At 43.6% G+C, this 25897-nt stretch overlaps 5 protein-coding genes across 5 annotated transcripts; 2 read left to right on the forward strand and 3 right to left on the reverse strand.

The window, feature by feature from the left end:
- Positions 1-228: 228 nt before the first annotated feature.
- On the forward strand, positions 229-2298 carry E0L32_006413 (uncharacterized protein; the record flags this gene model as incomplete). The annotated part of the gene is made up of 2 exons (XM_031141043.1): positions 229-448; positions 554-2298. The coding sequence occupies 2 exons, from the start codon at positions 229-231 to the stop codon at positions 2296-2298; spliced, it is 1965 nt and encodes a 654-aa protein (XP_030994924.1).
- A 1891-nt stretch (positions 2299-4189) lies between these two features.
- E0L32_006414 (uncharacterized protein) lies at positions 4190-6480 on the forward strand (the record flags this gene model as incomplete). The annotated part of the gene is made up of 2 exons (XM_031141044.1): positions 4190-4689; positions 4737-6480. 2 exons carry the CDS (start codon positions 4190-4192, stop codon positions 6478-6480), a joined length of 2244 nt encoding a protein of 747 aa, XP_030994925.1.
- Positions 6481-8759: 2279 nt separating this feature from the next.
- On the reverse strand, positions 8760-11015 carry E0L32_006415 (uncharacterized protein; the record flags this gene model as incomplete). The annotated part of the gene is made up of 2 exons (XM_031141045.1): positions 8760-9371; positions 9447-11015. 2 exons carry the CDS (start codon positions 11013-11015, stop codon positions 8760-8762), a joined length of 2181 nt encoding a protein of 726 aa, XP_030994926.1.
- A 1829-nt stretch (positions 11016-12844) lies between these two features.
- E0L32_006416 (uncharacterized protein) lies at positions 12845-15157 on the reverse strand (the record flags this gene model as incomplete). Its single annotated transcript, XM_031141047.1, has 1 exon — positions 12845-15157. One exon carries the CDS (start codon positions 15155-15157, stop codon positions 12845-12847), a length of 2313 nt encoding a protein of 770 aa, XP_030994927.1.
- Positions 15158-16077: 920 nt separating this feature from the next.
- E0L32_006417 (uncharacterized protein) lies at positions 16078-17825 on the reverse strand (the record flags this gene model as incomplete). The annotated part of the gene is made up of 2 exons (XM_031141048.1): positions 16078-17358; positions 17421-17825. 2 exons carry the CDS (start codon positions 17823-17825, stop codon positions 16078-16080), a joined length of 1686 nt encoding a protein of 561 aa, XP_030994928.1.
- Between the last annotated feature and the right edge of the window lie 8072 nt (positions 17826-25897).

Raw genomic sequence — 25897 nt, forward strand, 5'->3', positions numbered from 1 at the left:
TATCCCCTCGACAACCTGCAGTCGCGTCTCATCTGATTTAATCAAACGCGCGTGCGTCAACTCCAAAAGACAGCCCCCACCACTTTTTCCCACATTGTTGCACCCAGACTTCCAGGCCACCATTGATCGACTCAAATCTGCTCTTTGGGCGCTGGAAAGTTTGGTATCACCATAAAGCACCGACAGCGGTATCTAGAGCGGCCCATGCCGGCTCCCCGATGAGCAGCCATGTCGTATGGGGAGCGTTACGACCTTTATGACCGCCGTCGGTCCTCCGACGTTTACTCTAGACGAGACTTCGCCCCGCATAGAGACGGCAAAGGTGCCGCGCAGCGCCCTAGAAATGCTTCTGACCAGCGCCCGAGAGACCAGCTCGACGGAGGAAGCCATGATAGGCCACGACCTAATCTCCCACCAAAATCCAAATCCCATGGAACCAGCAGCGCCTGTAAGTTCTAAGATCATTAGACTCCTGTACATAATGGGGTGATTGGTGTCTATGAACCTCGCTTTCCCCATTACAAGTATCGGATATATACTAATCGCCACGCAGCATCGAGCCCGGGCCCTTCGCGAGCTTCTGTCTCAGAGCATGAGTTAAGCCCGATGTATAAACCCATCGTTGATATCTTGTGGAAGGCTATGGGTTTTTTGGACAAGTTCATCCGAGCTAAACAGGACCGTGCCCACATAAAGTCGATCGTGAAGAAAAAGAAGGCCGAACTAGACCGCGCGCGCCAGACGGAGTTTGCCTCTGTATCCGAGATGTGTGCAAAGTCTTTGGCGACTGCACAAGAGAATCTTACCCAAGTCGAAATCCACATCAAATCCTATGAACAGGAGCTCACTAAGCTCTTTGAGAGCCTGGCTCGCCGGGTCACACAACAGGATGACTCCTCCTATGCTCCTACATGCAAAGAGCCTGGAGAAATCGGGCCGCCATCGCCGTTGGATGTAGGACTTCAGAAGCTCGATGCTCAGATGAAGGCCCATAAAATCGACATCAGCTCCCTCAAGAACCTCAAGACCGACTTTGAGGCACATAAGGTGGACATCAGCACACTTAAAACCGATATTGAACACCTCAAGAGCAAGGACCTGGACACCGAGGCTGCAGGGCACGTTAGCGGAGCCGAGGAGAAAGGCCCAGGGGCGACAGAGGAAATCTCAACACTGAAAGCGGAACTCGAGTCTGTCCAAAAGGAGAATGTGGCCAAGTCGGCAACGATCGACCAACTTATGGAGACGGTCAATAAGTTGGTCGGTGAGGTCAAGCAGCAAGGCGAGCAGCTTCAGGCCTTGAGGAGCGCAACGGACAAGCACGAAACGAGACTGGATGAGGTGGATACAACTCTGCACTCGCATGACGAATTGATCTCGGAGGTTGATGTCGATAACCTTAAATCAACCGCGGACTTTTTTGCCTTCGAGAAACCTACATTGGAAGCAAGCATCAAGGCGCAGCAAGTGGCTCTGGATACGGCCAAGAGACTGGCATCAGAAGCCAACAGCAAAGCCGAAAAGCTACACCATGCTCAGGATAGCATCATTCAGACCTTTGGTGGTTTCGTGGATGTGTTGCGGCAGCGCACGACATCGCTCGAGGAGGACATGGAGACAGTCAAGTCCATGGCACAGAACCCACCCGTGACTACAAGCCCGGCGGCCGATGCAATCTCCTTGGAACAGATCCAGGCTCAGGTGGATAGGACGGGAGGTCGCATCGACCAACAGCGCGCGGACCTTGATGCATGCTTGGAAGCTCTGAAGAAGGAAGTAGAGGACCTGAGAGCCTCACACAACAAGGAGGATGCTAGGCTCGGCTCCGAGGTGGAAAAGGCTATCAAGCCGCTGAGGCAACATTTTGATGCCAGGTGCGATAGTATCGGTCTCATGGTGGAAACTCTGGACATGAGAGTCAACAACATGACTACCAAAGAGCTCTTCCAGCACATTGCCGGTCACATGGAGCAGCTTTACCCGGATCAACGCCAGATCCAAGTCAGCCTGGCACAAGCCATCAGCAAGTTGGAGGAGCTAGAGTCAAAGCTGGAAACGGCAAGTCGGGACCTAGCGTCCTCGCGGGACGAGGTCAGCCTGCTTCGCGAATCAAATCACAGTCTGTACCGACTTGTGAAGCAAAACGGCGACGAGATGATCAAGACAGGTCGCAAGTACGAGAGCACGGCGAAGGAGGCGCTCAAGAAACGCAAGTTGGAGCATATCAATGGAATTGATAGGGCCAATGGGCATGGTGGGCGGAGTCCATCAGCGTCGGTGAGCATTTCCCCGAATTAGGAGGGAGTCCCTACGACATGGAGTGGCGCATGCATACGGAGTACGGCATCAGGCTCGGCGTTAATCAAGGCGCTTTGGAGTTTCGTCATTTTCTCTTCTCGTGTATGCTTCATTACCAAGCCGAATGGTTTCTTTTCTTGTTTCGGTTTTGAGATACCCGACAGGCACGGAGAAGGCCAGGTCGAATGGCAAGGGCTGGGTTGTTGTTTTTTTGGACGGCATCACCAGAGACGATGCTGCCGGGGGCGAGCAAGGCGCATTCTGCAAATCTGGGCAAGAATGGATCGACAACGTTCTCTTTTGCCATACCATAAAACGTGGGTCGGCGGCCTTGTGTGCATATGAGAGAAACATGTACGTATTCGTGAATCCGTCTGCGTGGGTACTGCAGACTACCTGTATTTCATAGATTAGCAATTGGGGATCAAACTTCTACTTCTACTTCTACTTCTATTTCTGCTTCTGCTTCTGCTTCTGCTTCTGGTACGGGTGTGGCGGCCGACGGCTACCTGGCTACCTGCCGTGATGGAGATCCATGGATGGACTCTTTCGGCCAGCCGTGACAATTGGAATAGGTACTTGGGTACCTAGGTAGTGTGTGCCTGGCGCTAAAGTCCCGCGTGGGTTGAGGACCTTGAGATAGTCTGATTTGGTCGCGGGCGGGTCAGTCTCACGGCCAGCTGGGTCCAGGTTATGAAAAATATATGTACTCCACGGGGGACGACCACCTTTTGATCAACGTGCTCGACATTGATGTAGGTAGATGTAGATGTGTAAAGTACGGTAGGTAGCCTTGCTCCAGTCGATTCGACTCAGCCGCGTGCCGACCCATGCAGAGAACAGAGCAAGCCAACACCGAGTGCCCCCCGCTAGCCTTGCAAGTTGCGTTGTACCACGCTAAAGCCCGCAAAAAGCCCACTACCGCGTCCGCTGTCCTCCCTCCATTAGGTACCTACTCCGTGGGTCTTTTTCCATGCTACCCGCTGCCGCTACCAACTAACCTGCCGCCATAGTTACCTCCAGCTCGTCTACACCACAACGACCACCACCCTACACACATCACACACCACCACCACCACCACCCACACCTTGATCCATACCCTGGTTCATACCCTCTCTCACTCTCTCTCGTGCCTCATCTCTCTACCCCCCCCCCCCGGCGACGCACTGCACTCAATTTCTGCCGCCGCCATTGACCGATAGCTCGATCAGCCGCTCGACCCAGGATCGTCTGGCCCGTGTCGCATGAGGTCGCTCGAGCGCCGGCTTTCACTTATGGGGGATGCGCCCGTACGGACCGTCGCGACCAGGCCGCTGTTTTAGAGGCTGGACGGATAAGCCCGCTGTCAGACAAATCGCCATTCTGTGAGCTCCGCGAGACTCGCCAGACAGATCTGAGCGTCCCATTCAATCCGTAAGCCGGCCTTCTCCCTGTTGATGGCGTGCTGATGGCTCGCGTGGTCCCTCCGCTCCGAGCGCATTCGTCTATCGTCGGCCCATTTGCTAACTCGGTCTCCGCAGTTTCTCGCCTGCCAATTCGCGATCCCACCGCCCGCCGCCGCCGGAGCTCTCTCACCACGCACGAACTCCCCAGAGCAGGAGCCCTTGTGGACTCCTTTGTCACTGGTGTGCCTTGTTCGAGATCATCACTTGCAGTTGAAAACAATAGCCCCGGGCAAAGGAGAGAGCTTGGCGCTCTGCTCCAGTGTCCATCTGCGACCTAAACAAAGCAACGCAGCACTTGAGACCCTCCGCGTCTTTGTCTTCTCTCGCGCCGACCTCAGCTCGACCGACACATATTCGTCGCGCCGGCCACCTTGTGTGGTCTCCTTCCCTTACTCTTGCTGGTTCTTTTGCACTTGTCACCGCATGCGGATGACACCTTAGGAAGATGGATGGTGCGAGAAAGAAGGTGAGAAAACTCGCTCAGCACTTCTTGCCCGAACAGCCGCATCATCTCGCCCTTTCGCCTACCGAGCGATATCCTGAGCCCACGACCTTGTGGCAGCACAATTCGAGGCTGCAGTACTCCACATACCTGTCCGACGCCGACCGCGGCGTCCTCCTCACCCGCCCATACTATGATATTCGGCAAGAACCAGAGAGTGCCACCGCCAGCAACAACGACTCGGCACATGCCGGCAGTCGACCCGAGATGAAGAAGGCAGTCACCAAGATGTCCTTCAAGGACTACCAAAATAAACAGAAGAAGTTGTCAGAGTCGCCTCCCGATTCAGGCGCGTCGGCGCCGAGAGCAACCGACGCGAAATCGCAAAGCGGTGAGGGCAAGCCCTCGAGGGACGGGCCCAGGCGAGAGGAGCTTTCGAGCAAAGCCTCAGGCCACAGACAAGATGCCAAGGTTGCGCCGCGGCAGGAAATCAACGGCGAGAGGTAATTCGACCATTCATGCAAGGCAAAAACTGGAAAATCGCTAACAGTGGTGTCCCTTCTTCTAGGTCAAAGCTCAAGACAGCCCCAATCGGCGCTCCGAGCCCAAGCCTCGAGAACAAGAAGCGTTCCGCGGACCACGACGATAGTCCTCGCCCGCAGAAACGAAACAAGTCTGACTCTGTCTCCCAAGTTGACCGAGTTCACACCCCCCGATCCGATACCCAACGCGGCTCGCAGGACAGCGCGAGCACGCAGACCAAGCAGCCGAACCGGGATAACAAGTTACTCGCGAATGGTCGGAGCAATCTGGAAGGAGGCAAAGATGGCGCGCGACCAACAGGAGCATCACCACGCCCTGTGGTGAACGGGACCAAGTCGCAAAATACAAGCAGCAGTCAAACGACGCCAAAGAAACCAGACAGTGGAGGAAAATCAACAGTACCGCCGTTACTGTCGCCTCTCCGGCTGCCTCTAGGCGAGGATCGCGGCCCCAAGAGCCCCAGAAAGCGACCAACGGAAGGAAATACGGCATTAAAGGCGCCACCCAAGCCGATCAAGTCGGACACAAACTCGTCCCAGAAGCAGAAGCATTCTTCCATCATCCCGCCTCTCCTTTCCCCGACCTTACCGCCGGTTTTGGAGCAAGAAATTGCTCGAATGAAGCGAACGTCTTCCAAAGGCGACTCGAGTCAGGGCACCAGGCAATCGTCTGAGAGCCCTGGCAGCATAAAGAAGTCGCGCGCCCCGCAAGATGACGATGCAGATAGGCCGCGGGCGCCTCAGAAACCGAGCCTGATTGTCACCCTGAAATACAAGAAGAGGAATGCTCTGCGAGTTCAGCGGCTGCTGGCTCTGCCACCAACACACGAGAAGGATGCGCGACGGAAAGAACGTTCCGAGAGCATGGAGGATACTCCTCCGCCAGCTCGAAAGCATCTCGTCGAAGACGCGATCGCAGTCAAGCGACCCAAGACTTCGTCCGACAAGACTGTCGCCTCCAAGTCGCTGGCAGCGCCTTCGACGCCGGTCAAGACGTACTCCATGTCCCGCGGCCCCTCGAGCAACTCGCAGACGGCGCAAACCCCCGGAGACAGCACAACGCTAACACCGGGGACCAACGATCGGCCACCCACGAGCCACAGCGGCGAGAACGGCGCCGTGGCCCCGTCGTCGAGCACTCTGCGCAGCCGACATGCCCAGTTTACGAGCCTGGGCACCAAGCTCAAGCACGACCGCGACAACATCATCAAGGCCCGCGGGGCCAGCTCCCGCAGCGGCGAGTTCCTGAGCCTGCTGACGCCGTCGGAGCGCAAGCGCGTCGCCGCGCTCAGCCTCGAGATGGTCATGGCCTACATGATCGCCTTCAAGTCGCTCAACCAGGCGCGCGCGCTCGACCGCAAGGCGTGCGACTTCAAGCCCTGGGAGGACCTGCTGCCGCACCTGGTGGAGCTGCGCAACTTCACGCGCGCCTACCAGCCGCTCGACGCGCTGGCGGTGCAGCTCCGCGCCGTGTGCCTCGAGCAGCTGGCCGACGCCTACAGCGCGAGCTCCATCTCGAGCCAGGACGCCGCGCAGGTGGCCGGCCCGAAGCTCGTCAAGCTGAACCGCAAGCGGGGCGAGGCCTGGGCCGAGGCGTACCAGTGCCTTCTGGGCATCGCCGACGAGGGCATGAAGGCCACGGTGGGGCCGTGGTACGGCGCCGACGAGGTGGTCCGCGTGCTGCTCCCTGTCATCCGCAAGTGGGCCGACAAGGAAGGCAGCAGTTGGCGGCCCGAGATTGTGCTGCCCTGATTTCCCCCCCGGGGCCTTCCGGCCAAGGAGTCGCCGTATCCCTCCCCGATCAAAGGATAGCGGACCTGATAATGGTGTGATATCACGATTTAGCGAGCATGTCTCTGTTTGTTTGATTGTCTTTTTTGGCTGTGATGTATTATGACACGATATACGAAGCGGGTCGCTTCACTCGGCACTGGGGACTGGAGAGTTTTTTTTTATCAACAACACATACATACAAGAGTGGCTGGGAGAATTTTTAGGAGGGGAAGCATATGTGGTTTTCTACGGCAAAGCTTGGTGGCGACATGGAAAGAGGAGAAACAGGGCGTTATTTGGTTCTTTTGTTCGTTCTCGGTTTCTCTCCAACCCACGGTTTCAGGAGGCGGTGTTTAATCGTTCTCATCCCCGCGTTGGCGCCGGAATTGGGTGCGAAAGGGGATCGCCGGCGGAGGGAGGGGCCCAGGATGTTTGTCGTTTTGTTTTTTTCTGGGAAGTGGATGGGCCCTCTTTGTTATATTCTGTTTTTCTTCTTCTTTCTTCTCATGATGATATCCCTGGGGCTGTCAAGCTCGGCCATCGAGTCTTGCCTCCAACGTCTCTCTAGTTGCTGTTATTAGTAGTTGTTGCATAAAGTCCTCGGAGTCTTGTAGGTAAACGAGGCGAAAAGATAGTAAAGCGGAGGAAAGGCAGAAGGCCCGAGTAAGCATTTGATGATGACGAAACCATTTTTTGCTTCAATGAATTCGTTTGTGTCTCATATCCACGTTGTGAATCAGGTCCCCCCAAGTCGTTCGTCCGGTCAGAAAGAACCTGCTCGAAATACAACCACGACATCAAGCCGGCTCACCCGAAACGAATAGACTGACGAATGGAATGTAACACGTTTCAAACTGACCATGACAAGTCCGCAGTCACATTCGTCTTGTAAATGATGCGTGAGATCACATGTACGACCGCGACCTCTCAGTATGAACACAACTGTCCCAACCTTCCTCAAAGGAAGTCAGGGTCACGGCCTGCCCGGCCAGGTTCGAAACGATGGAGAGAACCACGAGCACTCTCTCCGAGATCAAATTCGAGATGCCGAGCCACGAAGACGCGTGGTTTTTCAAACACGGCACCACGTACTTGTATAGCGGCGATGAGGCTATGTCGTATTTCTTATAGTCTTTCGGCGCCACAAGAGCTACCACAGTCAACCCACAACTCTTCATTCCTCTATATCGACCCATGTCCAACAGACTCCGGGACAATCTGCCAGTGTACAAAGACTTGTCGCGTGTCCATTTGTAGAGGCCGATTCGGATTGATCTCAAATGAGGAACTGCACAATTTTGTTGTTGACCTTTTGTCCGTGTTTCGTTGTCTATAGTCGTCGCCCCTTCAGCCTCGCGGCTCACGCACAAAATTCAACGAGTTCTCTTACGTCACTGACAACTAATTATGAAAGTTGGTCTCCCAGAAGTAAGTCTCGTAATTCCATCCCGCATCCTATATCTGTTGATTTCTATTCAAGTATATTACGGACAAAAACTTCAGAAACAGCAGGCGTTCATGACTGATTCTAACTCCTAGCAACTGGTGACGGCTGTATGAAATTGGCTACAAGATCATGTACACACACACAAAGCATTTATATGTTAATTCGAGTGATACACCTTTGGTATGAGTTCTATCCCTTGGTCGTTGCTGGAGGTGCCCAAGCCCAACCTATTCCACTGTTGACGACGAATCCTGGGATCTATCTTGGCGTAGAGAAGCGTTGAGATTCCACTGAACCATTCCAAGCATTGATGCTGTAATTATTGGTATTAAAACTAGCGCTACGTGCTCATCCGCTGCTATTCTCGTCATCCACTGTGTTATACAAAACAAAGGACCATGGCACCTTGGTGTTGAAACGCGTTCTCATCTAGGTCGTCATGACCAACTACCAGTCCCCATCACAGCTGAGATTTGGTACATGGGCATGCTTTTGTTTCAAAGGCTCCATGAAGGAAGACTCCGGGACAGGGCTCCAAGCTTTTCCATGATCAGTATGCTTACAACGTCACAGCATTGAATAATCATCGCCTCGAGGTTGCTGGATCAGGTCGATTTGCTGAGGATGCCACCCATCGAATTTCGCCACGACGAAGCCTCCTGCTCTCCTACTTGCTTGGATTGGAATTCTCCGCGGCGGGCTCCGCACAGCTGTTACAGAGCCAGCTGGGGCTGTCGACCGGCACTGTTGCCGTTTTGCGTATGCAGTCATCGTGATATAATCGCTTTGTGCAATCCTGCGCCAAGTCCTGTCAGCCAACTGTGGTTTTCATAGCCACGCGATCGACTGGGGTTCCATCGATACTCACTTTGTTCGAGCAGATCAAAAGCGAAGGGCCGCGCACGGGCAGCCCACAGACTGTGCATCCATTGCAGCTCTTGTATGGAGACTCCTTTGGCGAACTGGCGGTCGGCTTCAAGTTGGAGTTTCGGTCCTCAAGTTTGCTTCTCGCTTCGGCAATGCGTGCAAGCGCATCGCTGACCGTCTGATTGTCCAATACATTCCTCGCGATCAAGACACTCAGATGCTTGCCGAACTCGATGGTTCGGGATGGGGACTCTACCAGCCACTGGGCCTTCTCGGTGACAAATGCGAGCATTGCACGCGGGATGTACGCATCAGAGGAGATTCGCTTCCTGAGGACAAAGGCATCCCATTCCTTGATGTACTCTTTCTCTGGAGGGTCCACATCAGAGAAGTCCTGGACAGTATCGCGGTGCTTATTGATGAGCCAAGTGTCGTCTGCAACAACGGGACGGATCTCGCTGCCCGGCTCGAGAAGTGCCTTGCTCAGGAAATCGAACAGAGGCTGCTTCGTTCTGGGTACAACTAGACTGTTGTCCTTGCGGCGAGTGGAGAGTTTCTAGGACAAATTGTTAGTCCGTTGGCATGCTCTTACATGATGGCACACGTCTGAAGATCTGGCCCGAGAACTTACCTGAGGAACCCTTGCGACCGTCGGCTTTGTCGGTGCATCATTGTCTGGACCATACCTCGACGTGACCCATGATTCGTCACCGTCTATGAGCTTGTCCAAGTCAAGCGGCTTGGTAGCCCTGCCCAGTTGGTAAACCTTTGGCCACAAAGGCGAGCCGGGCCGCTCGGTGCTGTGCGACACGGCAATGGCAAGTCCCCCACGGCCACCCGCGCCCTCAAGGTCAAATTGATAGTTGGGATGGCTGAGGAAGTGAGCTCGTAGCTGGGTGAGATTCTGTGTTGGGGCAAGACAGAGGCAGCACACAAAGCCGTCCACAGGAAAGTGCTCTTCGGGGAAGAAGTACGTGATGCTATTGCCGGCCTTGGCCAGCTTCTCCAGCTTCCTCCGCTTGCGGCGCTCTTTGCCTTGGGCCTTGTCGCTAAGGACTTTCAAGTTGTACACCTTGTCACCACCCCTAGTGCGAAGCGATCGGCTAGGGGTCAGCTCGCCATCCATTTCCTCGTCGTCGTCGTCCAGAACCATGCCATCGCCATTGACACCATTGACTTCGTGCAGGCCATTTGTCCCGTTGGAAACGCCGCTGCCGTGACCGTTGACATCCTCTGGGATTTTCTCATTAGGGTCAAACACAGTGATTGATGGCAAGACGCCCTTCTCGTTGTGCTTGTTCACCAGTGATTGCGAGAAGCCTGTGGTCCAACGGGCATCAACTGTCATGACAAAATCGGTCGACAAGCCCTGCTGGGGTCCTTTCCTGAGCTTGACGGGAGCGTGAGATCTGGCTGGTCCAAACAAGTCGTAGACCGTTGAGCACAGCACCCAGTGGCGCGGGGGAACGCTTCGCTGCGAAAACATATGCACATCGTTCACGGGCGAGATAACGTTGATGGGTGGCCAGTCGGCGGCTCCAGCTGACTCGAGCTCGACCTGGAGGGTGTAGGAATCGGCCAGATCAAAGACTGCATCGTCCTCACGCATGATGAGTATCTTGTCCTTGGGGATTATGAAGGGCTTGGCACCGTAAACTCGGGCCATCTGCGAAGGCCCAACAGGATTTTTGAAGGCCTTCAGGGTACAGATCTGGCTATCACAGTGCAAGATCTGCAGGCCGCCCTGCCTTTCGCAAAAGATGGTGATCCTGCACCGGGCCTGGGTACTCAAAGCATCAGTGCTCCCAGTGGGATCGCCGATCCGGCTGTAGGCCCTGTCAAACTTGACGCGCGAAGATTCCCTGTGTTCAATTTTGAGAATATCGACACGCAGAGCGCGCTCGATGTCGTCTGCATGGTTTGGTGAGCCTTGGACTTGTCCATACGACTGATCCATGCTTTGCTCGGGCGTCAAGCTCGTATCAGGGTCTGACAGAGACACAGGCGTGGACTCGGTCACGCGCCTACGCTTGGCAGGACGTGAATAGAAACCCATGTCGAATTCTTCCTTGAGCGGCTCGTGTCCAGGGGTGGCAGAAGGCGGAGAGGGTTTGCTTCCCAAGTTTTGCCACGAGTTGAGCGCCGTGATCCAGTTCCTATGAAGGAACGGAAGGCGGTGTTGTGAGGAGAACGCTGCCATGACTGCGGTGGAGTAGGTGAGCGGGCAGTGATGAACGTGCTTCAGGCCACCTAGGCACGTGTGTTGACCTGCGCTGGAGAGAAAGGACCACCGATTCAGAGCGTTCTCATAACACGAGTGTTACAGCTCCAGAGAATGAAGACGGAGAGACCGGTGCGCCTCAAGAGAAAGATCGGCTTCAACTCGAGGGTCAAGCACAAGGGCGGGCCTCAATGAGGACTGTAGAAGATCCTAGGGCAGCCGACCACTGAAGTTTTTGACCTATCCTCTCCTCACTGGAAGACCAAGTGGTTTGGACCTGGTTCAAAGAGGGATGCAGGGCGCAAAAGGATGGCCAAAAGAATCGCTGTGAGCGCTTTGATGTGATGCAATGCAAGATGATAACGCCAAACGCAATGAGCAAACAGGTGCGCACACAGAGAGACGCCAAAGGCTTTCCCCAAAGCGCGGCAGTCGCCGCCTCCAGAAGTCTCACAGATCGTCTGCGATGCGGCGGCCTGGTGCGCTGGGTCGTGCGTGCTGACGGAGAGGTGAGCCACGGAGACTAGAGAGATCCCTATTGGCGATTGTGAAGGACCACTGCCTGCCGGCGCGTGAGCTTTTCGCCGTCTTATATGACTGATAAAACCGCCTCAAGATGAAGAATGGCGCCTGCTTCCATCCTCTTTCCCAACAGTACTACACTCAGAATGGAGCGTCAAGGTGAGCAACCACTTGAGGCGCCGCTGTTGTCACTGCTTCTCCGTCAGGACACGGCAGGGGAGAGCGTGGATGTGATGGGGGTCCAGCAACGCCGGGCTATATAGGAAAATGAGAACAAAATGAGAGAAGGAAATGAGAAAACTAGAAATGAGGGAGGGAGGGGGGTTCCACACGTTGATACCAGACTCTGGGCGTCTCTTTGAATCACGGGTGGTGATGCACTCGTGATGCGCAATGAGATGAGAGATATCGACGGCGCATCCTCCACAGCCAGAGAAAGCGAATGTCGAAGTCGAGTCTTGGTCGGCGGAACAGGGGAGACGCGTGCAGTAGCAGCAACAACGACCCAGAAAAAAAAGGTCCCTGGGCACTCGCCCCGGAGAGACGAGAGCTCTGGCATTGGCGCCTGCCCAGCCGGAGCCAGGGCGTCCCACCGACGCAGGTTGCCTTGCTGGCCCCTGCCAATCAGCGCTCCCGCTCTCACGTGTCTTGACAAGTAGACCCCTCTTAGCGCAGTCGCGGTAGGATGGTACCAGCCCTGATGTGAGTGGCATCACCACTTCAGCATGTCACTCTCTATCCCCCATGGAAACCAACCAGTCAGACGCCTCATTCATCTGGCTTGATGTGTGTAAGTTGCTCAGGGAGGCATCTACCAGGTATTTCTCAAGAGATGGATGTGTGTATCATGGCCATGTTTTCGTTTCTCTGCTATCCTTTCATCATCTTAAGCCCCTTGTACGTTAAGCTGCTGTTTTTTTTTTTTTTTTCAGAAAAAAAAATAAGAGAAGAGAAGAAAAAAAAGAAAGGCCACGAAGACATCAACGTAGGTAGATGTAGTTCCAATTAGTTACTATAAGCCAGCATCACCGTGACAGTCTACACCGTTGACGAACATCATTCCCACCATATTGTAGCAAATCCTAGAGTACAATTCCGACTATACATTTTGATGCGACTTTAGTCTTCCCTAACTCCCAGCGCCGTCCAAGCCACCTCCGCAGGCATCTCGTGCACTTCGTACCAGGTCTAGCCAGGATCCTAAAGCAATTGTCGAAAGCCCTCATACCGCGAACTCCTGTTTTTTCCCACCACGTACCCCTCCCAGACTCCCCGCAGTCATCTGTTCACCAAGCATACTCGGCCTCCTCGTCAACATTGTTGTCGCCCGTCCAGTCTTCATCCGAGTTGCCATTCTCGCTGTCCAGGAAGTCATCCATGCCCCACTGCTCCTCTCGTGGTTTTTGATTGTCGAAGCGGATGTCGACCACTTCGCACATCCCGTGGATGAACACCTCACTCTTCTCTGCACCCTCTGCCACGGCCGGACTAGCCCCTCCGTCACTGGTGGAAGAAGAAAGTGCGTTTTCCGGCGCTGAGTCGGACTCTCCCAAGTCCTCATCAGTGTCCGGTTCACGGTAGGAGAACGCCTCCCCGTCAAGCTTCCTGAGACCCCGTGCGGTGCTGCTGCCGCGAGACGATGGCCGTGAATTGACATTTGCGATGCGATTGCTCCGTCGTGACGGTGTTTGGCTCGCACTCGGATGAATGCGTTTCTTGGGAGGCGTCTGGGGCTCCTGGACCTCATCGACACGTAAGCTGTAGATAGGGAGGGGCGGCTCGCTTTTGCGCCGGAAGACAGCATCGAGTCTAGCAACCCATTTGTCCCGCAGCTCACTCCGCTGCCGCCATGGGATGTCGAGCATCGCCTTGATGGAGAGGTGCCGTAGCATTGGCAGATTTGGGGCGCTGTCGACCAAGGACTGGAAAAACATCTCGGCTGCTTCAGCATCCCACTTACGCAGCTGTTCCAGTTCGATGACTTCGATGCTGCGCGGCCAGTTGGGGACCTGCGTCGATGAGAGCAGCTGCGCATAGAGCGGGTTGGAGTCGTTATAAAACTCGTGATGGTTGTAGTAGATCAGATCCATACGAAGGCCGCGCAGGTTGGGGCAGGCTTCTCCAAGAATGGGCAGAAACTCGAGGCTGAGAGACTGGTTGTGGTTCAGAGTTAGGTATCGAAGCTGACTACCGTGTGTCAACAAATATTCGGCGAAATGCTCCGCCGTCACATCCCAACAGTTGACGAGCTCGAGATGCTGCAGTTGCTTTGGTAGAAGCGGAAGAAGCAGCTCGTTTGCCGCAGTGGAGGACTCGATGGCCAGATGGGTGAGGTTGGGTAATGCGCCGATACAGCCCGCGAGTGCCTCGGCGGCGGCTTGATCTTGAGCAACGACCTCCGGATCCTCGGCGTCTTTGGCCTGCAGCGACGGTCGCTGGTAGTTTACAAATGTGACACTTCTCAAGGTGCTGAGGCAGGATGACATGTGTAGAATCCTGAGCTCGTCGAATGACATTTCGCGTGGCATCATTCTCCAGTTCCATCGCCAGCTCTTCAGTCTCAAAGACAGGGTGCCGTTGCTGTCGCCAGGCTCAGTCGGACCCAACGCCTTCAGCAACGCAGACGGATATGTCCATTTCAGGTTATCATCCAGGCTGCGGAAGGGCGCCTCATCCTTTCGGTGAGAAAGCGCGACGTCAACCAGGCGGGGGCACCTGGCAACCATTGCCGTAATATCGAGGTGCTGGCCTCTGTATGTGAGAGTCGCGATTCCGCCAACTTCAACACATAACGACTCGATCTTCTGGCGGTAGTTGAACATAGTCTCTGAAGGGTTTCGTTCCAGCAGTGCCGCCAGGCCGTGCGCCATAGGCATGGTTAGGATCGGCGGGGACTTGTACAACGCTGTCAGAGCTGGTTCGGCGAATGCACGACATGTCCTGCTCAGGCCCAACAGTAGCCGTACATTGTCTGATTTGCTCAACGGCGCCGAAGCGAACGTGAAAATCTGGACAAGGATCAAGTATGGAAGGCGGTTCCATGCAGGAACAACCTTGTTCTCAATGAAAGCCGGCCCAGGCGCTTCTGCACGCCTAGCCTTCTTGGGTGTCGACCTGGACGAAGCTTTCCGAGCACGGGCAGTCCGAGCTGAGGTCTTGCCCTTTCGCATCTTGGCCGCAACCGCCGCAGATGCAATGCGAACTACATCGACGTGAGAAGATGGCGACAGGTAGGCGCCGTCATTTTGCACTAGGTCGTCATCATCGGCATCACCATCACTCGTATCGTCATCATCGTCTGCGCGTAGCCGCCGACGCTTGGCAGCCGGCCCAGCTTTGCGCCGGAGTGGACGGGTACGTTTGACGGAATGAGAGGAAGATGTGAAGCCGCTACTTGCATCTGACGACTCGGCATCGGATGCGGATTCAGATTCATCGTCGGCACCCAGCGCGCGGTGGATCTTGACGGCTGCGCTTCGTGTAGCACGGCGGTTTGACGAGCTGCGAGCCGATGCGCCGGCAGAAGCGACCTCACGAGACTTGACAGCTCGTGGTGGAGCACGCCGGGCCGGGGCCGCGGTGGAGGCTCGGGTTTTCATGACTCCTCTCTACGACGGGAGGATCATGGAGCTGCTGCATGCACTTGAAATGGTCGTAGGTAGCCGTCCAGTTGAGTGGCCAGTACCGTGTCGAATAAGCGAATAAGCGCAGGGAGAAGGCCTTTCGTGCGGCAAAGGCAGAGAGAAACAGAAGCGCGGAAGAATGGTCTTTCTGTGACGGAGGGGTGAAATGGATGATGAGTCGAAGGTGGGTGTGTGTAGAACTCTTTTTGGGGCCTGCGCTACCTCTCAGCGCAGTTGGTTACTGAACTGTGGGCTGCTGGGTAAGGTGGGGTGAAACTAAGGTGGTAACATTTACCACAAGCAGCCCTGGAGGGTGAGCAGAATATCAATCACGCTAAGACACGGGTACCGGCATTAGCGGCCAATCCAGACGTCAGGATACCTACTCCGTGCAAGGGATGCTGCACCAAGCACATCCACGGATGATGTGCTGTAGCTTCAAGTACCCGAATGCAAAGATGCAGAGAAATGATATGGAAGCGATGTTGTTGGATTATCAGTACTCAATGTTTACATCAGTAGGTCAAGTATGCATCCACATATCTGATAGCTTCAACAAAAGGCATGCCTTCGGCAATCCTTTCAAATTGTTGATCTGCTGCTCGTGTCTATAACACACACGAGTCGCCTCTATTCTCCGTCCGATGCATGTCCTGCGAGACCGATAGCTCATCTTATATCATACAGTACCAACGCCAAGTAGACTCCTTCCAGCAACCAAAGTTGGTGGCCGAGCAATTCCCTCTTTTGATGTAAAGAGCCATACATATAGACCGAGCCCCAGAACGCTTGATATTTATACGAGAAGTAGACCACATTCCCCAGCGTCGAGGCGTTACCAACCGACCCATCCATAACGGAAAAGAAAATCTATGTTCATGAAGCAGCAAGATAACTTAGGCTTTGCCCACGCGTTGGTCGCCGGCCCGCCAGGTATCCTCCTGTTTCGTGCCGCGTGCCATCCAGGTGGCATTATTAGCACCCCCATTCTGTGGCAACCCCCGGTCGTCCGACTTCTTACTGTCGTTGCCTGCCGGTAATGCGTAGCCGTTGGTATATGGATGGGGATTCGCCGGCATGCTTGCGGGGCTTTCAAAGACAGAACCGTTCTGGCCCAGCGACAAGGGCTGTTTGGTGTTGAGAGGCAGCAGGGATTCCTTGGTATCCGCCATAGACATTGCTCGGCGGTCCGCCTTGCTCTCCTTGGTGCGATCGTACAGGTACAGGCCGAAAAATGTAAGAACAATGCCCACCGCCTGCATTTTGGTCGTGGGGCTTCGGAACCAGATGAGCGCGATGACAATGACAAACACACGCTTGATCAGACTCGCCACCGAGTAGGTGACGGGCGAGACCATCGACAGCAAAATGAATGCCAGGATGTTCTGGCCAAAGTGAAAAGTGCCATTGAAAACGAACTCGACGAAAAGCCTTCCGTGGTCGAAGGTGCCCGGGCCCGCGGTCAAGTCGACGGAACCATCGTAGAGGAAATCGCCAATGATGCCGATGCCTTCGCTCCAAAACCAAATAGGTCCAGTAATCAGGAAGGCAAGTCCAGATGAATAACAGAGCAGGTTGAGTTTGTCGAGGCGTCGCGACTGGGCCGTCATCCCCTCAGCCTCTGCCCGATTCGCCTCGTTGAATAGTTTCTTGGAAAAGATGTTTTGCGTCACAAAGATGATGGTGGCCAGAAGTGCATAGATGATGCCCAGCAGTTCGCCCCCAAATGCGTGCTTGCCGGAACAAGCAAGCATCACGCCCATTGTCAGAGGTATCAGCGACAGGTAGGTGGCGGTGGGATAGCGGATGTCGAAGACAAATCGGTAGGCGAAGACGGTGAACAGAGGACTCAGCCCCTTGATCGTGTGCACGAGGGACACGGGTATCTTTGCCGTGGCTGTCGAGCTGAGAAGGTGGCCACCGATCTGGAAGGCAGCCAGAGGCAATGTGGTCTTGAGCACTTCAGGGGAAGGAGGGCGGATGCCATGCTTCAATGCTGGTATGGCCCTCTTTAGGGCCGGGAAGACGGTCGCTAACCACGATAGTAGGATGCAGTAGAAGGCCACAAAGGCAAATTGCACCATGGTCAGCGTTGCCGGTTTGGCAAAGGCATTCAGGATCGATTTCGACGAGGTATTGGTCAGTGCGGACGAAGCGTACCACATCACGCATAGTATCTGCAACCACAGCACGTCAGTCCGAGCGGGCGCACATGAGCGCAGCGTCGAGGAGAACCTACAATGAGCTTGGCTGACACTGGCGCCTTGAGAGCATCAGCGATCTCGTGGGCGTTCTGGCTCATACTGCCATTCCTTGTCCTGATCGTCCGGATGGCATCACTCAGGCTCTTCTGCCTCCTGTGGCCCTTGGAGTGCGACTGTGGCTCGTCGAGGCCCCACCGTACTGCCCGTGTGTGGCTGTCTTTCGCGGCCTGCCAGCGATCGACGGGTCGCAATGCGCCGTTGGCATGGCCATTCAGCCCGTACGGCTGGGGTGCCGTCCCATTGACATGTGTGTCGAAGTCGGGGAACTTCTCGGTGGCTTCCTCCTTGTCGTCGACAAAGTCAACGTGAAGCTTCATGTTGGGAGGCCGGCTCGTCGATCTCGACCGCGTGGACGGGTGAGGGGATGTCGAGTGCGGCATTGTTAGGCCGCGATCCTAGGAAGAATCGTATCGCAGGGTAAGAGGGGGAGCGAGGGGTGTGTTGGTGTGTGAAGGTGAGTCGAGAGGCCGTATTAAAGAGGGTCACACAATAGAGCGCCTCTCATAGGACATTGCCTCGTATTTTGTCCGCGACGAAACCCGGTTCTAGTTGGTCGCGAAGGACATGTTGCCAGAGACGCACACGCTGGTAGGAAAGACAGGTGCTGACCGACTCGAAACAGAAGAATCTTTGCGTCAATTGTTTCCGGTGCAACAAAAAAAGGGTCTGGGGGGCTTGGAGTAGAGGAAGGCGAGTCGTCGTTAGTCCAGCCCATGTAAATTAGACATTGAAAGATCGGTGATGAACACAGGTGGGCAATCTGAACTTGTAACTGGATAGCACGTCCACTAGCACCAGTGACCAGACCAGACCAGGTACGGCGGTCGAGAGCGCTCACTGTGTCAAAACCAAATTTCACTGCTTACATTCACCCCACCCCCTATAAAATCTGAAATTATTAGGCTGTCCCTTCCCACCTAGACAACCCTATTAAAGGTTGATCGACTTTAATTGACCTTCTTCCTACCAGCCTTAGTTATATTTTCTTTCTCTCTCTAACTATTACTTTCTTTTATTCTTATTATCAACCTCTTATCTTTCTTTCTTATAATAACTTAGTATTATCTTATTATTATAGGCTATTATATTTAGAAGTAGTTATTAATTATAGACTTTATCTATATTAACTTATTTCTTTTTAAATTATCTAATATTATAAAATAATATATAACTATACTACTTATAATTACTTTTATTCTAAATAAGTTATATAGCTTTAAGTATAATAATATTTAAATTATTCTCTATAAATCTAAAATAAGTTAATATATTATATTTTATATTTAATTATATAATACTTATTATATTATCTAGATATTAAAATATCTCTTTATATTAAAGTAGATTATTAAGAATAATAAATTTAGTCTTATTACTTTTAAGATTAATAATATTATTAAGATAACTATTATAATTCTCTATCTTTTTAATAGAGATCTATATAAGTATTCTAATTTATATTTATATTATAATAAGTTAAATAATAAAGAACTATTTAAAGATTATATTATTATAAATATAGAGTTTTACTATAGAATATATCTTTATTACTATTATTATAATATAAGTAAAAAATATATCTATTATAAGAATAAGTATATATTATCTTTACTTATTAATATAAAATACTAATTAAAATATAAAGTAGAAAAAATAAGAAGTAGAATAGAAGATAAAGACTAAGAGTACTTTTACTAGCTTTACTAAGATAATATTATAAAATATAACTAGAGGCTTATTATAGAAATAAAAAAGAATTATTAAAGAGGAGCTAGAGATTTAAGAGATAAATCTATACTCTTTATAAAAGAAGTAGGAGAGAAATTAAGATTTAAAATAAGAAGACTATATAGCTTTAGAGTTTAGTTAGATATAGCTATATAATATAAGATACTTTAAATAGATCTTAATTATAAGACTTCTATATAAATAGGCTTATAATTAACTTTTTACTTAATAAGATTTATATATTATATTATAATTATATATATAGACTTTATAAAAATAAGATATATAGTAAATAAGAATATTTACTAAAGGATAAGTCTAATAAGATTAATATAAAGTAGATACTTAAGAGATAAATAGAATTAAGATAGATTAAGCTTAATTAAACTAAGAGGTAAGTATAGAGATTTCTTAAGAAGTAAAATAAAAGTATATTATATTTTATAATATAAATAAGTAAGTTATAAAAATAAAAAAAATATAGTTAAGTAGCTAGAAATTCTAGGAAAATTAAGGTATAAAGATATTATTTATATAAATCTATTATATATATATATATAAAGTTATCTTATTTATTTAGATTTATTTTATTTATTTAAATCTATTTTATTTATTTAGATTTATTTTATTTATATAGATCTATTTTATTTATCTAAATCTATTCTATTTATCTAGATCTATTCTATTTATTTAGATCTATTTTATTTATCTAAATTTATTCTATTTATCTAGATCTATTCTATTTATCTAGATCTATTCTATTTATCTAGATCTATTTTATTTATCTAAATCTATTCTATTTATCTAAATCTATTCTATTTATCTAAATCTATTCTATTTATCTAGATCTATTCTATTTATCTAGATCTATTCTATTTATCTAGAGTTATCTTATTTATCTAGATCTATTCTATTTATCTAAATTTATTCTATTTATCTAGAGTTATCTTATTTATCTAGATCTATTCTATTTATCTAAATTTATTCTATTTATCTAAATTTATTCTATTTATCTAAATTTATTCTATTTATCTAGATCTATTCTATTTATCTAAATTTATTCTATTTATCTAGATCTATTCTATTTATCTAGAGTTATCTTATTTATCTAGATTTATTCTATTTATTTAGATTTATTCTATTTATATAAATCTATTCTATTTATTTAGATTTATTTTATTTATTTAGATTTTATTTATCTAGATTAATTCTATTTATTTAGATTAATTCTATTTATCTAGATTAATTCTATTTATCTAGAGTTATCTTATTTATCTAGATTTATTCTATTTATATAAATCTATTTTATTTATTTAGATTTATTCTATTTATTTAAATCTATTCTATCTATTTAGACTTATCTTAATTATTCTAGATTTATCTTATTTATTTAAATTTATTTTATTTATCTAGATCTATTTTATTTATCTAGATCTATTCTATTTATCTAAATCTATTTTATTTATTTAAATCTATCTTATTTATCTAGATTTATTCTATTTATCTAGATTTATTCTATCTATTTATATTTATTCTATTTATCTAGATCTATCTTATTTATCTAGATTTATTCTATTTATTTAAATCTATTCTATTTATCTAGATTAATTTTATTTATCTAGATTTATCTTATTTATCTAGATTTATTCTATTTATATAAATCTATCTTATTTATCTTAATTTATTTTATTTATCTATATTTATCTTAATTATTCTAGATTTATCTTATTTATATAAATCTATTTTATTTATTTAAATCTATTCTATTCATTTAAATCTATTTTATTTATCTATAATTATTTTAATAGTTTAAATTTATTTTTCTTATTTATTTTATTAGAATTTCTAGAATTATTAATTTTATTAGAAATATTTATTTTACTAAAATCTTACAGTATATTATTATTTTAGTACAATTTTTCTTAATCTAGATCAATCAACCTTAATACAACTTAAATTAGGTTGTTTCAGCTTAATATACTAAAATCCCCCTAGATTAAAAAATCCTATATCTATTCAACCTCTTTTCTTTATATCTAAATTATTTCTTATTCTCTCTTACTTCTTCTTCCTCTTATAAAATCATCTTCATTCTATTTAGTACTATTAAACATCTTTTAGCTAAGATAATACCCTATTATTCTTTATCTTTTACTATAGCTTCTATTTACTATCCTATTACTTAATATCTTTATAATATTCTTAAATAAGACCATCCTATATAGAAAGTCTATTCTTATTATAAGGAAGAGTTTATTATTACTATTTATAGCTCTTTTAAGTTATCTCTCTTACCTCTTAACTCCTCCTACTAAATACTATTAAAACTATCTATACTGATTATATCTTAAATACTATTATTCTTATTCTTATAAGCTTATATCTTAGCTTATAATACTTAAACTTAAAGTATCTATCTTAATAATAATACTTCTAAAAAGATTATTACTACTTAATTTATAGTTTTAATCTAGTTAGCTAAGTATTATATTATTATACTTACTAGGATGCTAAATCTAAAATATCTTAGTATCTCTTAATTTAAAGTGATTACTACTTTATAACTTCCTCTAATAACTTAGTATAATAATTATTATAATTTAATCTATTAACTCTATTATAATATCTTCTTTTCTTATTTCTTTATTATTAACAACCTTTAATTTATTTAAAATATTATAAGTAAAAATAGAGTATATATAATAGAATTACTATTAGATCTAATAAATTCTATCTTATTAGATAAATTATATATAGTAATATCTTCTAAGAAGAAATAAAAAGCAGATAAGATCTATTCTTTAATATTACTTTAAGATATTAAGATCTTATCTCTACTTAAAGATAAGAAGATTTCTTTTAGGCACTTAAAGAAGTCTTCTTTAAAGAGTCTTAGAAAACATACTACTCTTAAGCTTATTTCTTAAAATCTAATAAGAGCTAAGTAAATTAAGTTTATTAAAGATAATAAGTCTAAAGATATTATTATAAAGGCTAAACCTACTAAGGTTAAGTTAAAACCTATTAAGAATAATAAGAAGAAACTTATATTAAAGTTATCTTCTTTAATATATTTTAAAGATATATTATTATCTAGAAATAATAATAAACCTCTACCTACTCTAGAAGATCTCTATTAATTAGTTATAGATAGCTCTAGTTTAAGCTTAATCCTATCCTATTAATCTTAATTAAATATATCTTCTTTTATATAGACTGCTACTCTAAAGAAAATCTTCTAATATTCTAAGTCCTCTAATATTTTCTATTAAGATATTCTACCCTTCTCTAGGCTTATCTAGTAATAATAAAACTAGAGAGTTAACCTCTAATAAATACTGATTTAAATACTCTTAAAGAAAGAGATACTTAGAAAGAAAAGATGCTTTTATATCAGCTAAACTAATCTTATAAAAGCCTTCTATTAATTATTAGTATAGATCTATAATCTTACTAGGTAGATATATATCTAGATTAATATTATTAAGATTAACTATTAATTTAATTTAATTAAGCTATTCTTAATTAATCTTAATCTAATAGTTAATTACTTATATTAGATTAGGTATATTATAGAGTATAAATAGCTTTTTAGATTAAATATAAGATTATTAATATTAAGTATAAATATAATATATATTCTAAGCTTTAATAAAGGCTTAGATCTTAAACTAAAGCTATAATATATAGATATAGAGTAGAGTAATCTAATTAGATAAACTTATTAAAATCTAAGATCTATCTCTTTATAATATTATAAAGAACTTCTATTTAGATTTTAGTATTAAGACTTAAATAGAATTAAAGTTAATTAAGATTAATTAAATATATCTTACCTACTATAATAAGATTTCCTCTTTATTTAATTATATCTATTATAATTTAATCTTTTAATTTAATATACTCTTACTATAGACCTAATAATCTTTAAACTCTAAAGATTAATATAGTATAAAGAGAGGTAGACTTAAATCAAGAGATATATCTTAGATAGATACTCTTATTCTATCTTTCTAAGTAAACTTAAGAGTACTATTAGAATTTCTTCTAGATTTAATCTTTTACTAATCCTTTAAGCTAAGAGAAAGTTAATAATAAGCTTTAGCTATTATTATAGTTTCAGTCTCTTAATTAGATCTAATAACTATAGAAAGATAACTATATATATTAATAATTCTAATATATTAAATAAAGATTAATCTTTCTATAGTATTAGAAATACTAATATAGATCTAGATAATAAATCTTAAGTATATATTAATTTTAGTATAGATCTTAAAACTATAATACTATAACTTATAATAACTATTAATAGACTAAATATAATTTAGATCTAGAACTATAAATCCTCCTCTTTTTTATTAGATATTATTCTATCTTCTATCAACCTCTTATAGATAGGCTGCCTTAAATACTCTCTATATAGAGTCTTAAGGGATATTAATATATCCTTATTATTAAATATATTATAATATTATAGTTTAACCACTTTATAATATAATATAGAAGAAAGGAGATAGTTTATAGAAAAATATATTTAGTTACTATATTTACTATTTAATTTACTTATAGGTAAAGTATTAAAAGATATTTTAGTCTTTTTATAATCAGTAAAGTCATAAGATAGTAATAATAAAATCTTACTCTTAAAGTAGAGAGAGTAGCTTAGTATTAGAAGATATATATTTAAAAAAGAGAGTATAAATAGCAAGCTTAAGTTCTAGACTTAATTATATTTATTCTTATTAATATAGAATACCCTAACTTAAAAGATGCTAATAAAAGGTACTTTAAGATATCTTAAGTTAATATTATATAGATAGCTTATTAATTAGATTATTAACTATAGCTTTCTTTTAGTATTGCTTAATAATCTATTTATAATAGGAATTAAGTTTAATAGATAGGTGAACTATTATAAAAGGTAGTGTTTATATTGACTTTAGGTGGGTAGGTAAGAATGAAAGAGGAATAAGTTAAGAAGAATAAAATTGAGTTTAGAAGAGCTTAATTAAGTTTAATTAAATAGAAAGAAGCTTATAGGCCTAGAATAATATTAAGCTATTTATACCTATAAAAAAAACTAAGATTTAAATTTATTAAAAAGAATAAAATTACTTTAAATAAATATAATAAATTTAGATAAATAAAATAGATTTAAATAAATAAAATTAAAATAATTAAAGAAGAAAATATATAAATAAATTAAATCTATATAATAAAGATTTTTCTAAATAATAAAAAAGATTTTTCTAAATAATAAAGAATTAAGTTATATAAATAGAATTAAGATATAAATAAAATTAATTTATATAGAAAAGTTAAATTAAATAAGAAATATAAATATAAATATATAGAATAAGAATAAAATAAAGAAATAAAATAAATTTAAATAAATAAGATAAATTTAATAAATAGATAAATATATAGATATAAATAAAGAGAATCTAAATAAATAAACTAAATTTATATAAATAATATAAAGTTAATAAATAGATTAGAAAATAACTAAAAGATAGATATATAAAATAAATCTTAATAAAGAAATTTAAATATATAAAGTAAATTTATATAATTAAAATAAATCTAAATAATTATACTAAATTTAAATATATAATATAGATTTATAGAAATAAGATTAATTTAAATATATTAAATAAATCTAATAAATAGATAGATAAATAAATAGATAGATATAAATAAAATAGATTTATATTTATTATTTTATAAAGAAAGATATTAATTAAGAATTTAAAAGAGTTTTTCTTTATATTATATTAAGATATAAGATCTAAAAAGTTAAAAGACTTAAAACTTTAAATTTTTAAAAAGAAAGAATAAAAATAAAATACTTAAAGTTAGAATTAAATTATTATATTATTTAGATTTATTAATATTCTCTATCTTATAAAATATATAAAATATATATAAAGAGGATTTATTTATTTTCTTCTTATTAAGAGAAAAGTCTCTTAAAACTTAAGAATTTTATAAAGTTTTCTCTAAAAAGAAGTTATTTAAATATAACTTATTAATAGATTAAGATAAATAAGATAGATTTAAATAAATAGAATAAATCTAAATAAATAAGATGAATTTATATAAATAAGAGAAATAAAATAAATTTAAATAGATAGAATAAATCTAGATAAATAGAATAGGTTTAAATAAATAGAATAAGTTTAGATAAATAGAATAAATCTAAATAAATAAAATAGATCTAAATAAATAAAATAGATTTAAATAAATAAAATAGATTTTAATAAATAGAATAAATTTAGATAAATAGAATAAATTTAGATAAATAAAATAGATTTAAATAAATAGAATAGATTTAGATAAATAGAATAGATCTAAATAAATAAAATAAATTTAGATAAATAAAATAGATCTAGATAAATAAAATAGATCTAAATAAATAGAATAAATTTATATAAATAAAATAGATTTAAATAAATAAAATAGATCTAAATAAATAGAATAAATTTATATAAATAAAATAGATTTAGATAAATAAAATAGATCTAGATAAATAGAATAGATTTAGATAAATAAAATAGATCTAAATAAATAAAATAAATCTAAATAAATAAAATAGATTTAAATAAATAGAATAAATCTAAATAAATAAGATAACTTTATATATATATATAATAGATTTATATAAATAATATCTTTATACCTTAATTTTCCTAGAATTTCTAGCTACTTAACTATATTTTTT

The sequence above is a fragment of the Thyridium curvatum genome, assembly GCF_004353045.1.
Source record: "Thyridium curvatum strain D216 chromosome Unknown NODE_36_length_377547_cov_81.061009, whole genome shotgun sequence".
Taxonomy (NCBI): domain Eukaryota; kingdom Fungi; phylum Ascomycota; class Sordariomycetes; order Thyridiales; family Thyridiaceae; genus Thyridium; species Thyridium curvatum.